The sequence below is a fragment of the Myotis davidii genome, unplaced genomic scaffold (assembly GCF_000327345.1).
Source record: "Myotis davidii unplaced genomic scaffold, ASM32734v1 scaffold190, whole genome shotgun sequence".
Taxonomy (NCBI): domain Eukaryota; kingdom Metazoa; phylum Chordata; class Mammalia; order Chiroptera; family Vespertilionidae; genus Myotis; species Myotis davidii.
Window position 1 is genome coordinate 1,093,311 of NW_006283440.1, and position 14,264 is coordinate 1,107,574.

Here is a 14,264-nt window from a genome sequence, read left to right on the forward strand (position 1 = left end):
TGCCACAGACTGGGCGGAGGCAGGGGCCCAGGGGATCAACAGGGCAGAGCAAGCAGCTATGGCTGCCCTCAGAGCCCTGCTTCTCAGTGTCCTGGCAATCGCTGCAAGCACCTCCGAGAGAAAGCTGCCCTCGAGTTCCGACTAATACCAGACAGTCCAGTTTCTCCCCGTATGAGTCTGGGTCCCCAGAGACTCGCCCGGAACTGGAGTTCAGAGCAGTTGGGAGCTTCAGACTCCCTCCCGATTGAAAAAGACAACCGCGTCCTCAGCTGCAAGCCCTTTCGGCGTGCACCTCTGTACCTCTGCACTTTACTTCTGCACCTCCTCTGAGTCTCAGTGCTTTTCTCTTTCCTTGTAGTTGTAGAATTTCCACTCAGCCAGCCTTCCTGTGGTTCTGGATGATGTCCGTTTTGTCTTTTAGTTGTATTTTTGAAGTGGTTGTGCGAGCAGCAATTTCCGGTGTTTATCTATGCTGCCATCTTGGTTTCTCCAAAATTGATTTTATTGATAATAGATGATTCACATATTGAACACTGTATCCATAAATGTAATCATTCACAGAAGTCAAGGCACTAATCAAGAGACAGGTGTTAATGTACACATTTTTCAAACTGTGCCTGAGAATATATAGAACAAAAATATTACAGTAGCCCCCAATTATTCATGGTTTCAGCTACCTGCAGTCAACCACAGTCCAAAAAGATTAAATGGAAAGTTACAAAAGTAAACAATTCATAAGGTTTTAAATTACATGCCATTCTGAGTAGCATGATGGACTCTTCCCTTTGTCTACCATATTCACCCCACCTATTCTCATCACATAGGCATTGTATCATCTTTCATCATCCTAAGAAGGGTGAGTACAGCATAGTAAGATATTTTGAGAGAAAGACCATATTCACATTAACTTATCACATATATTGTTATCATTGTTCTATTTTATTAATTGTTGTTGTTATTCTCTTACTGTGCCTAACGTATAAGTTAAACTTTATCATTGGTATGCATATGTAGGGGAAAAACATAGTATATATAGGGTTAGGTACTATCTGCAATTTCAGGCACCCACTAGGTAGGGGTCCTGGAACATACTTCCCATAGATAAGGGAGGACCACTTACTGTACGAACTGTCAACCACTGACCACTGGCACCAATTCAGTGCCAACAGGAACCCCCAATTTGGGAGTGATGTGAAGAAGGAAACTGTATTCAGTGCGAAACCGCTCCATTGTGACACAGCAGAGCTGCGAGGCAGCCCCAGGGCCAGGCCCTGGCAGGCTAGACAGTTCTGCTCTGCTCTCTGCAGGTTTGCGTTGTGCTGTGCTGGCCGGTCTGCTCCACTCTGCTTTGCCTGTGCCATCTGCTCTGGCCTACACCCGTCTGGTCCTCTCTGCTCCGTCCAGACATTTTCCATGTTTCAGCTCAGCTGGAAAACAAACACAGTGCTGTTTTCAGTGGAAAGGGAACGTGTGCTCTCAGAGCTAGAGGGGACCTCTGGACAGAAGTCTCTTTCTCTGGTCCCTGGTTTGTCCTCATGCAAATAAGGCCTCCAAATCCTTGCAGTTTGATTGGTCCAAAAGGCACTGTCCCAGTTGGTCAGAATAGAGCCACTCTGGTTGGTCGGAGCTGCAGAGCTCCAACTGGATGGGGAAAGCCTCAATCCTATTGGTTGAGATAGGACTCCAGGACCGCCTTACAAGGGCTGGCCCAGGTGGCAAAAACAGGGCTGCGGGCAGTTCAGTGCAGGCCTCTCCTTGAAGTGGCTTGTGTGAGAGGCCCCTGTGTGAAAGGGCTGCTGGGCTCCGGCTTTTTGTTGGTTTGTTTTTTGTTTGTTTTTATTTGAGCCCAGTTAGCAACCAGGAGCCCTTCTTTCTCGGGGTTCACATTACTTGCTGAATTGAGTGTAGAACTTCTGCAACTCTTATTTAAATTTGTAACTAAGCAGAACCTTTTAATTCAGATAGTTGATGGATCTACCATTTTACACTAGTTTCATTTTTACACTTGTTCATATTTACCTACTGTTCGTTCTCAACAGCTCGTACCTTGGTGCTGCTGGGCATGGCTCAGCCACTGTGATCTAAAGGTGGAAATCACACGTCACCCACATGGCTGCTCAGAGGGTTAGGAGTCGTGCTGCCTCTGAAGAACTCTCACTGACACGAGAAGCTTGTCTAATGGTTCACATATTTATTTCTGTGGATCCTGAAAAAGATATGGTGTCATGACAGCAGTTCCAACACTGTCCCTGCTATTGGGGAAGGTAGGAGCCACTGAAGAGCCAAGTTCTCCCCTCTCACCTCAGAGCTATCTGCCTCCTGGGGGGACCCTGGCTCTGTGATGGGGGCTCCAGAACCCTGCCCAGGCCAGACCCCCCTCCTCTGAGCAGCACCCTTCACTCCCCTGCCTGCAGGGTGGGGAGACATGTAACCGGAGGCTGCAGACCAGCTGTAGTGTCAGACCTCCTGATTCAGACCAGAGCTGTCAGTCCTGGTCCCTCTCTGACCTCAGTTGCCTTGTCTATAAATTAAGGATAATAATGGTCCCTGTTTTTTCCCTGTGGGTTGTTATGGGGGTTAAAAACAGATGAAATGCTCACACCCTCCCAGGCAAGCCCTTAGTAAATGGTAGCAATGGCTTCTCCAGCCTCCCTGGGTGCTCCTCTGCCTCTGGCCCTTCAGCAGGCAGCGCGCTGTCCCCAAACACCGACACCGCTTTGCAGGAGCACAGGAGGCCACCACCCCATGCGGCCTTCTGGTGGCGCTCTCTTCACCGCCGTCCTTCTGACTCCATGCTGCTGCATTCCCACTCCCTCTCCTCGTCGACCCCGCCTTCGCCTCCATCCCTCATCAAAACAGTATTCTTGGGGAGGCCCAGGAGGGCCTGCACAGAGCAGTGCTGTTGCCCTCCGCGTGGCCTCGCAGCTGTGCCGGGCCCAGGCAGTCTGCCTCTGTTCCTCTGTGATGCTGCTCTCTGCTTGCCTGTCTCCTCCTCCCGTCTGCAATCCTCTTCCTCTATGCCCTTGGCAGTGCTCAGGGCACAGGCCTGGCCCTCTGCTCCACACTCAGACCTCTCCCCGCAGAGTCCATTCATTCTCTCGCCATTCAAACACCTGGCAGCGCCCAGACCTCTCCCCAGAACTCCTGACTTGGATATTCAAGGACCTATTTCATACCTCATTTAGATTATGCTAAATTCACACATCCCAACTGAGCTCTTAGTTAATCCTTCCCAAGTCTCGTTACCGTCCCTTCTGCCCGTGTGACTGAACGGAATGTCCATCCATCTCCTTACTCAGGAGACCTGGGATAGCCATGGTTCCTCCCTCACCTGTTGCACCTCTCATCGAGCTCATTGACAGTTCCTCTGAGTACAAAGTGCATTGCAGGTGCTCTCCACTCTCTCCCACGGCCACGGTCCCAGCCCCGCCAGCGCCTCCCGCCCTGCACAGGCGCTGGCCTCACTCCGCTCTCCTGCTGCAGAGCGATCTGGAAGGTCACCGCATGCTGGCACTTTGTGTAAATCCTGGGGCCAGAATCATCACAGAATAAGCCGAAAACCTAACCTCGACCTGGGGGACTGCACAGCGTGTCACTCCTCACCTCACCTCTGCCCTCAGGCTTCTCTTCCTCTGACCTTGCTCCTCCTCGTCTCAGCGCCTCCGTGGCTACTGTTCCTCTGCTAGAAAGCTCTTCCCGCTGCTCTTCACCTCGCTAGCCCTGACCACCTGTCCTCACCCGAGCCTGCCCTTCCCTTCGTTGCCTCACACGCGTCCCAGAGGTGGGTGTGAGGATGCACGCCTCCCGTGGGGCCCAGAACTGCTAAGGCTACACGTTAGGGCTGCTTTGTTTTCACTGTTTGGTCTGCGCCTGGCACCTTGAGTTCCACACAGGAAGTGCTGAGTCATCTTTGACTGAATGGCCACCAGCTCCTGCCATAAAGTACAACAGGGTGGGAGGTGGCGGGGGAATGGCAGCCAGAGCTCTGGCGCCACAAAGAGGACGTCCATCGCGTGGCCCCAGGTGTGCCGGGTGGTGCAGGGTTGGGGGCATGGTGGCAGCGCTTCTTTGCCAGGTGTGGGAGGCGGGAGAAGGGGCTCCTGCCGGACTTCCCAGAAGAGTTGACGCTCAGGATGAGAATGCGAAGTTAGCACGAGGGTCGGGCGAGGCCAGCCCTCCAGCCCTCCCTTTCTCCTGCCCCTGTCTGCCCCTGCGACAGACCCTACAGAACTTCAGCTTCTAGCCTTGCCCCTGGGTTAATCCAGGACAAGGTCTACAGAGTTATCTGAGGGAGAAGAGAAGGGGAAACTACTAGAAATTGCTACCCTGTGTCTCCTGTTTTCCATTTCCTGCCCTGTACCCACTCCCTGGCTCCACGCCAGCTCCTGCAAAGCAATGGCCCAGAAGTGTTGGTGAAGGGAAGACATCGAAGGAGTTGTTGGGTAGTGGGGAACCTCTGCACCCCAGCATATGTCTTGCTTATTAAAAACAGTGAACATCTTTGGAGGAACGTGGACAACACTGTGCTGTCTGTGATGCCCCCGGTGAAAGGCAGCTTCAGAAAAGCCGGGCTGGAAGAAGACAGATAAGGCCTGACAGGCCTGCATAGGCCCGTGGCTCAGAGTTAGACAGATGTCCCTCGCGCTCTTCCCAGAAGGGGAAGCAGGACCCCTCGGACACACAGGAGGAGCCTCCAAAAAATTTTCCTGTAGAAACTGCGCTGCACAAATGGTTGCAGTCTATATAGAGCATCATGCTATGGATCAGCTATGGATTAAAACAGGTCATAACCACCGTCTGTGAAATTGTTATTAAAGAAAAAGACTTTTTAACTTTCAAGCAACAGATTTACAAATACAATTACTGAATATTTACTAGGTGTCAAGCACTGTGTGAATCACTGTACGTGTGTTGTTATTGCATTTGATCCTTCTGACAACACTGTGAGATAGGCCCATTTTACAGATGAGTAAACTGAGGTTTCCCAAAGTCATACAGTTAGTAGGTGGTAGCCCTGAGAGTCAGACCCACTTTCAGGCATAACTATTTTTAAATTAGAGGCTGCATGTACCTACATACTTTAAGGCAGCAGTTCTCAACCTGTGGGTCGCGACCCTTTTGGCGGTCGAACAACCCTTTCACAGGGGTCGCCTAAGACCATCCTGCATATCAGATATTTACATTACGATTCATAACAGTAGCAACATGACAGTTATGAAGTAGCAACGAAAATAATTTTATGGTTGGGTCACAACATGAGGAACTGTATTTAAAGGGCCAGAAGGTTGAGAACCACTGCCTTAAGGCCTCTACCCACCTCATTTTTTCACTCTCTTCCATCACTATACATTTGTTTAACCTTTTTGGAAGCTTTCCTTTTTTTCCCCTTTGAGCATTTCCCTAGTCTTAAATTGAAGCGGAAGCAGATTCTGACTTACATTATTTTGTAAATACATACTTGGCCACTATTCATTGATACTATAAATATTAACTGCTGCTATGACCATGAGGAAAAGAGTCACAGATTGGATTCATTTTTGCATTTTGAACTCTCTTAATCTCCTTTTTTCTGTAACCCGATTCTATTTAAAATTTCTTCCCTCCTGAAAGGAAGAAGATTTCTCTCCCCAAGTCAGCGGTCGTCTGCCTCTGGCTTCGACACCTTCCCAGCCTTGAAAAAGCAACGCTGCATCTTTTCGAAAAGCTAATCTTCAGTGAGAGAAATTCTCTGAGAAGGACCGAACGCTTCATGAAAGAGTCACTGCTGGTACGTGCCTGACTTTGGTGAGGAGAAAAATCCTTAAAGAAGATGCTGAGTATCATTTATCATTTCATTTAATCAGAGCAAGGGGAAAAATACAGGGTGTTCCCCCAAAATGTACACACCTTGAATCATTATTGATTCCAATGGATTAAATATGAAAAGAAAGAAACATCAGTTGAGCTATCAAAAAATGTATGTGTATACATTGTTTTGTTTTGTTTTTGTTTTTTAATTATTTTTTTATTGCTTACAGTATTACATAGGGTATTACATATGAGTCCCTTTTTTCCCCCGCCCTTGACAATCCCCTGGCCTACATTGTTTATATACCCCACATAAACAAAAGAGCAACTGCTACCTTTTGAAATAATGATGTATTTACATTTTATTTTAAAAATACCTGACATAGGAATCTTTTCTGCGTATTTAGAGCATATTTCAAAAATATGGAGAGATTCAAGATTTATTGGATTGCTGCACCTTATAAGGCATATTCATAAGACCTGACATGTGGACAACAACTTTTTAAATACAGTATTTCTTATTTCCACATGAAAAATAAGTTTTAAAAATAAAGATTTTAAGAACCAGAGGAGGAATCAATTAACAATGAAAAACTTTGAAAAATAAACATTTAGCTCTTCACTAGAGGGAAAAAAAACACTCAAGAGACACAAAACAGAACTCCAGGAAAATGGCTTAAACAATGAAAACAACTAAGAATTTTGTAAGTTTTCTTTGGGCATAAGCCTGCCAGGCTTGAAAGCTGGCTCTGTACAGTGGCCGCCTTGTTCTCAGGCCGCAGGCCTGGGCGGTGAGGCCGGGGCGCGTCAGGCGGTCTCAGAGCCTGGCCTGTGGCAGGCAGCTCCAGAGGAAAGACTCGTGCCCCCTGAAGAAACAGTTCAGAAACTACGGGAGGTGCCGAGCTCAGGGACCCCGGTGGCTCTACAAGCTTTCTCCCCAGCTCTGGGAACGGGGGATACAGCACAGAGGCCGCCTCCTTTGTGCAGATGGGAACGGGAGTTCACAGCTTAGGTTGGTGGCCAGGAAACTGGGAGTGTTCATCCTCCCCAGGAAGCTGGGACTTGGGAGGTGAGACCCTGTGCAAGGCCTGGTCTGAGGTTGGCTGAGTTTTCGCAGCGCCCATCTCTCAGGCACTTTCTCTTTGTCAAAACATTTGGAACATCCTGTTTTCTTTCTTTGTCTTTCAAATTGGAGGCTGCATAAGGGAATCATAATTGAATCAGCTGCCCTCTTCCTCTATCTGATTTCTCCCTTTAGGTCCCAGTCATTCCCGCCAGCGGGTGGGTGTGCGTGCCCATGTCCATGCTCAGCTTTGTCCAGTGTCCTTGGCTCCTCTCTGCCTTCACCTTGAGGGTCCTCTCAGGTGGCTGAGGGTACAGTCATCAGTAGCCGTGCTGCTGTCATCCATAAGTTAGGTGGCCCAAAGTGAGCCCAACTGATTTGGAAACTTAAATTGTTTGATTTCAGGGAGGCGGGTGGGGGCGGGGGAGAGAAAGAAGGAAGGAAGATAGGTATAAAGACTGGGAGAGCCCTGCCTGGTGTAGCTCGTCTGGTTAGGCCTCGTCCCGTGCACCAGGAGGTTGCCAGTTCAGTTCCCGGTCAAGAGCACATGCTCAGTCTCCGGTAAGGGGTGTGCAGGAGGCAGCCATTCATTCTCACATCGGTATTTCTGTCTCTCTCTCTCTCTCTCTCTCTCTCTCTCTGTAAAAAATCAATAAAATATATTTAAAAAAAAAATTGTTTCAGGAATTGTGTACTTCAAAGATAGAAGATATAATTCCTGTGCTTGAGGGTTTTTTCTTTTCTATCAGTCACCCAAAGCCCCTACTAAGAATCAAGCCCACAACCCAGCATGTGCCCTTGACTGGAATTGAACCCAGGACCTTTCAGTCTGCAGGCCACCGCTCTATCCACTGAGCCAAACCAGCTAGGGCTCCTCCTCTCTCTTGAAAAATCAATAAACTATTCTTTTTAAAAATGTTTAAAAAGAAAAAGAAAACCAACTCTTTGGCTTAAAAAATAAAAGTCTGAGAGAACCCAAACAGGTGTTGTTTTTTAAGGGATTTCACCATTCAGAAGACTTCATGTTAAGGTGAAAAATAAGAATGTGCCTTATATAAAAATAATTACAATAAAATTCAAAGTAAACAAAGGCTTTAAGAAGCCCCCAGCACCCCATTCCAAGCACTACCTTCATTATCAGGGAATCTCTGTTTCTAATCCAAATGAACTTGCTCTAATTTAATTTTCTCTGGTCCTTTTTCAGTGGCTATTTCCTTGCTTTCAAGTTCTTTATTAAGTTTGCTTGTCTTTTCTCTGTAGAAGAATTCCAGTTCCATTGAATTTTCTGATTTGGCTTGAATCTGCACCCTTTCACTGGTCCTTGTGGTGGTTTTCTGAACCATCTCCATGCCCCTCTTACCTGTGGCCATCAGGCCTGAGCAACACTTCCGCACGCACAGATACTGCAGCGAATGGGGAGAGGGAAAGCAGGCACTCCCATAAACACCGCATTCTGTAACCTTCCGGCTCCTGTTTATCGTTTAAGATAATCTTCCCCAGTGCAGCAGCTTGGAAGTCAGTTGATGCACAGAAGCATTTATCGGATGATGTGTAGAGAGTCAGAGCTTCCATCATGGTTAAAGGGAAATTCCAGAGGGTGTTATTTGGCTTAATTTATTGTGGCATTGGCAGGATGTGACCTCTCTGTGCCTTGTGGGTCAAGGAGGCAATGGCAGCACAGAGCTGATTGGAGGGGCGGCCCTCCTCAGCCATCCTGGCCTGCGATGCCAGAAAACCAGGCCGGCTGGAATACGCGTGTGACGTGGCCGAGTGATTAGAGGGTAACCTGAAGAACATGCTTCCTAATTGCATCATCCGACTCATGTATCGCCGCGCAGCATCTTGGTGCAGTGACAGGCCCGTGCGGGGTATGAGGGGCCTGGGAGGCTCAGGTAGCCAGGCGGCTGCGCTTGCCTCCGGAAGAAATGTGATGCCTATTACATTAGAGTTGGATTCTGAGAGTAATTAGAGTGTGATGGTCTACGTAACTCGTGTTTTATATGGAGCATTGTTAATTATGTTTCCGTCTCTCGGGACTATGCAGAATTAGCCCTGGAAATTCTGTAGTTGCCAAAATGTTGGGGGGAAAGTGCGATACAGCTTGTACAAAGTGAAATGATCTCCCCAAATGTTCTTTGACCTTTAGGAGACTCAGAGGCCTGATATGTTCCATTAAGACTGTGAATAATAAGGCACTAATTAAATGTCACCTAAATTCTAACTGCATGTTTATATGCATATATGACTTCTAAAGTAAAAATAAATTCACTTTTGAGGCTCACCGCTAGGCTGGACGGCCCCAAGTACATGGCCACCTGTCACAGTTTGTGGCTCCTACTAGCAAGTAAGTCACGGTATTAAACTTAGTTTGTCATTTACTGTGCAGACTGACACTTTTTAAAAGCAGATGGTCTTTCCTAGCTGAAATCAATAAAAGTATTTATTTTTTAAAAGTCCTCTCTGATCTCAATAAAAATATATTTTAAAAGAATAAGAAATAAAATCAGATGGTCTTGTGTTTCCCGTGACAGAACAGGCACTGGGAGACCATAATGTGTAGCTTCCGACCTGACCTTAAAGACTGATTTCACCAAACTCAGTGAAAGGCACTGGATAGTGATGCAGCTTTCTTGACGTCTGGTTTCCAGAAAGGCTATTGTTTATACCCCACATTTGAATGGGAAGTGCTGGCTGAGTAGCAGGTGGCACTGTGCCTAGCTGCCCTGCTGCACGCCAAGGCCGAGAGGTACCCTGGCTTCCATGCCCTCCCTCCGCTCCTCGCTGGCAGGCCTCCCACACCACCTGCCTCACGCTGGTGAGCGGAGCAGCCCCTTCACCTCCCCAGGACAGACTTGCCCACCAGAGTACAGGGTCTCAGGAGAGTAGAGAAGGGGAAAGGAGGCAGGGGTGGGTTTTGTTTTTGTTTATTCAGATTTTAAATTAAATAATACTCCTCAAAAAAATACTCCTTGTATTCTCTCCTACCTGAAAGTCTTCACAGCTCAGTTAAAATTAGTTCTTTATCCCAAGTATGTCTTGATTAAACTGGGGCGGGGAGGAGTGGGGAGGGGGGAGAGGGATTAGTTCTTCATCTAATAAGAGCTTAAGAAATAAAAAAACATGTCACCTTGATGTTAGGTAGGATACCTTCTTGTCTTCATCCTCCAGAGAGTAATGGTAGCCACTTCAGAAAAAAAAAAGAACTCCCTTTACACAAAATTCCAAACACAATTTCCCTTTAATAAAAGATCATGTTGAATTTAGCTCCACATCCTGGGTTATGTCAGTTGTCTGTGCTTAAGTAATTCTTACTAATGCTCTAGGGTTCTCTTTTCCTGATTTTTCATTAGCAGTCTTTTAAGCATTTCTTTTCTCAGTTCTTTAATGTGATACATGTAATTTAAGAAATGCTGAAGTAGATAATTTAGCAGTGGTCCAGTAGGGAAGTGCGGTGGCGGCCTATGCTTTTGTCTGCCTCTCCCACAGTAGTTGCACTTCCCAGTGTCCACCTCAGGGGGGCACCAGATCCCCCAGCATTGTTTCTGGGAAGAAAAAGGCACAGATTGCAAATTCTGTTTTCACTGTTGGGGATGAAGGACTTTTCAACCAGAGATGAAGGGAGAGAGAAAAATTAAAAATAAATAATAAAAACAGGGCAAGGGTCGACCTGGGAGTCATTGCCACTAAGAGGCTGAGGAGCTGTCTGCCCGCTCAGGCTGCACCAGTTCACTGGGCAGAGGCCACTGGGCCAGGCTAGGAGAGGAGCTTCAGACTTGAGGGGTTTTGTTGAGCATCTTGAACGCATGCCTGTGTCTGAATGCTCTGAGAGAACACGGGTAAATTTAAAACACAAAAGTACATTTGGTACTTGTTAAGTTTTTTGGGTTTTTCTTGAAGCCTAGAAATGACAGATTTATCACTAATTAAACAATAATTGTATTATGGAGTACTGAAAAAAGTTGCTTGTAGTATAAACAACATCTGGTAAAGATTACAAAGAACGAATATTTTTCCATCTCAAATTTATTGAAAGAAACTTGAATCTTTTCAAACAAAATAGATCCTAAGAATGTAAAAGGGATATTTATAGTCTTATGTTTAGTATAGTCAAACCTCGTTTCTCGAACTTCTCCCATCTGGAACAGTTCATTTCTCAACCAAGTTGTTCACAGAAAAAATGTCTCCATTGTTGAACCAAACTTTGGTTTTCGAACTGACAGCCCTTTCCAGCTGATACCTCAGCATGACAAAAAGCATCTCTCAGACAACAAATAAAGGACAGAATGCTTTGGTTGCTGGAGAAATCCATGATTAGCACAATTTTAAAACATAAAAGGCCATCAAGAGTGCTGGTGTTGCTAAGGGTGCCACAAGGATCACTGGCAATTAAAGAGCTCAGAAACTGTTGTTGATGGGGATAAAGGACACACAGTCAGCTAGTGACAGCGTTTGGAGGCAGCGATGAGTGAACAAGCAAAGACGCTGCACACTTACCTGAAAGACACCCCTGGACCGAGTGCTGGGAGGGACTCGTTTAAGACCAGTAGGAGGTGGTTCGATAATTTTAACAAAAGTGTTTGTTTATAGATCAAACAGTACATTAGACATGCACTGTGTATAAGAAAGGTTAAAAACAGGGTATCATTTGGGGTCTGGAACCGATTAATTCAATTTACATTATCTCTAATGGGAAAAAATAATTCCGTTTCGAACAAATTGGTTCTCAAACAGCCTCCCCGGAACAAATCAAGTTCCAGAACCCAGGTTCCCTGTATTTTGAAAGTAGAAAAGGAGAAAATGGCATAATAAAAAAATACATATTTATAAAGACCTTATTTTACATGATAGAAGTGAAGGTTTTATGTCGATTTTTTTAAGCCAAATTATTTTGAACTCAATAAAGGGGTTTACTGTTGAATTTTATGAAGAATCCTCTTTTAAGAAGAGAGTTGTTTTTTTGTTGATTTTACAGAGAAAGAGGGAGAGAGAGAGAGAGAGAGAGAGAGAGAGAGAGAGAGAGAGAGAGACATGGGTTTGTTGTCCCACCTATTCATGCATTCATTGGTTGATTTTTGTATGTGCCCTGACTGGGGATCAAACCCGCAACCTTGGTGTGTCCGGATGACACTCTAACCAACTAGCTACCCAGCCAGGGGGAAAGGTATTTTTTTGATGACTATGGTAACAGTTTAATTTATATACATATATGAACACAAGGGCCTCTCAAAAGAGTCATTTACGCAGTGGGACAGGATTGCTGGTTGGTGGGTAAACTGGAGGGAAAGCTTCTAATCAGTCATTCTTTAGAAAAAAGGCCATTCCTGAGTTAAATATTTAAACTACATTAAAATAGGCTGTGAAAGAGGGTCTTTTCCAGGCTTCCTGAACTTCAGCTCTTATCTCTCACGTGCAGTTTCCCTTTTTATTTCTTAGGAAAAAATGTCTATGAAGGGTGATCAACGAAAAGACTTTAGAATTTTTTTTTGTTGTTAATCCTCACCCAAGGATATTTTGATTCCATTGACTTTTAGAGAGAGTGGAAGGGAGGGGGAGACATCGATGTGAAAGAGACACATCAATTGGTTGCCGCCTGCACACACCCCAACCAGGGCCAGGGAACAAACCTGCAACTGAGGTATATGTCCTTGACCGGGAATCAAACCTGAGACCCTTCGATGTGAGGGCCAATGCTCCAACCACTGAGCTACCGACCAGGGCTTCGTTTCCTTACTGCCTCTTTATTTTTTATAAGAGGCACTGCTTTTTGCCTGTGAATTACATCAGATCATAGTAAAATTTCCCTCTCGTGTGTATTCTCTGCCCCTGCCCCACCCATACTCTTTCTCTCGCACACACATACACACACAATCAGAAAATGATAGAAGGCAAGATTTCTTCCTGATAATTCTGTTCTTCCATGTTCTCAGGCCTCCTTTAAGTGGCCAGTGGGTTGTAGCGGTCGCTGCCCAGCCAGGATGAGAATCATGGGAGACGCTGAGGCCAGAGAGTGAGCACTGGCATCATTTGTACCGTTCACAGTCCAGAGCGACCGCCGGCCCCTCCCTCACCTCTGCCTGCAGCCCGGCCCCGCGGGCTCAGCCACTGGTCCCTGTGCCTCTCTCCTGTGCTGGCGTCGTCTTTCCTGAGTTGCTGAGGTCGGAGGTGAGGGCAGAGGGAAGGTAACCAGTGCAGGTCTGGGAGCTGTGGGAGATCAGAAGGGGTGCACACTCCACAAGCTGGTCCCTGAGAAAGGAAGCCAGTGTCCAGAGCTCCCATCATCCTCGTCTGTTCATCCCCCGAAGTTTAGTGAAAGGACGGGGGCAGTGAGAGGCGGTGGGAGGAGGGCAAACCTCGTGTTCTGGATGGCCTCCTGGTGCCGTTTCCCAGGCTGGAAATCGTGTGTACATGGACATCGCCAGGCCAGGTGGGGAAGACAAGAGCGGGAAGGAGCCGATTATGGTAGGATGGAGAAAACATGCCAACAGATGGGCTCCGAGGAAGTTCTGTCTTTCCTCATTTTTACAGGAAAATGCGAGCCTGGGTTGTGGGGCTTCAGAGCGTGGGTCTGGGCTCTGGGCTGCCGCGTGGATTGTGGGTGTCACGGTGGGTCCCCTTTTAGCAGTCAGGACACAGAGGATTAAAGGTTTGCCTCTTCCCTCACAAGGAAGCTGTAAGGGTTCAGGGGGAAGTGATGGCTTCCAAGGAAGCTTAAATTAAGACTTTCATTCTATTTGGAGGATTCCCTTGATAAGAAAAGCAGCTTAAGTTCGCTTTTGTGATTTGATGTCACTGGAACGCATGCCTGGCCTGTGAGCACGCTGGGCTGATGAGGGGACTCAGTGACCCTGAAATTATGTGCGCGGGAAGTGTGAAGAGTCTTATTCTAAAAGCCATCAGTCAAGGCCAGGGATGAGAAAAAGCTGTTCACAGCTCTGGGGCGGCAAGGGAGACTGGCTTCAAAATAAAAATTTCTGCCCCTGCTGCCTCAGCAGAGCCCCCCTGCCTCCTGGCATCTTATCCATTTTAAAAACTAAACACGTTGTGGCAGCAGGTTTGTGAGCAGCCGAAGGTCTGAAATACTTGGATAGCAAGGAAGTGAAGAGGCAAGTGCACTTCGTGGAGCGAGCAGGCGGGTTCCACCCAGCCGGGGGCATTTACAACATGGATTGAGCTGATTTGCTAGAACACATTGCATAAAGGAAACGCAGGTCCAGGCTCTCATCTTCTTTTAATAGATTGAGTTAGACCTTCCCTGCTTCTCCCTTTGATTTCCGTGGTAGTCCGATTCTACACCTGGGTCATCCTTTCTTTGCCATTTGGGACACTCGTAGTTAGTATCCAGTGGTGTCTACTAGCATCACATTTATAGAGCGGCTCTGGAGTGGTCAGAGGCTAGAACTCTGGGTCAGCAGGA

At 46.8% G+C, this 14,264-nt stretch overlaps 1 protein-coding gene across 1 annotated transcript in view; it reads left to right on the plus strand.

The window, feature by feature from the left end:
• FANCC (Fanconi anemia complementation group C) overlaps window positions 1-14,264 on the plus strand; it is a 226,354-nt gene that overhangs the window by 186,184 nt on the left and 25,906 nt on the right. Inside the window, exon 9 of the mRNA XM_006753678.2 lies at window positions 5,611-5,767. Coding sequence (XP_006753741.2) covers window positions 5,611-5,767 — 157 coding nt within the window. The remainder of the gene's footprint in view (window positions 1-5,610; window positions 5,768-14,264) is intronic.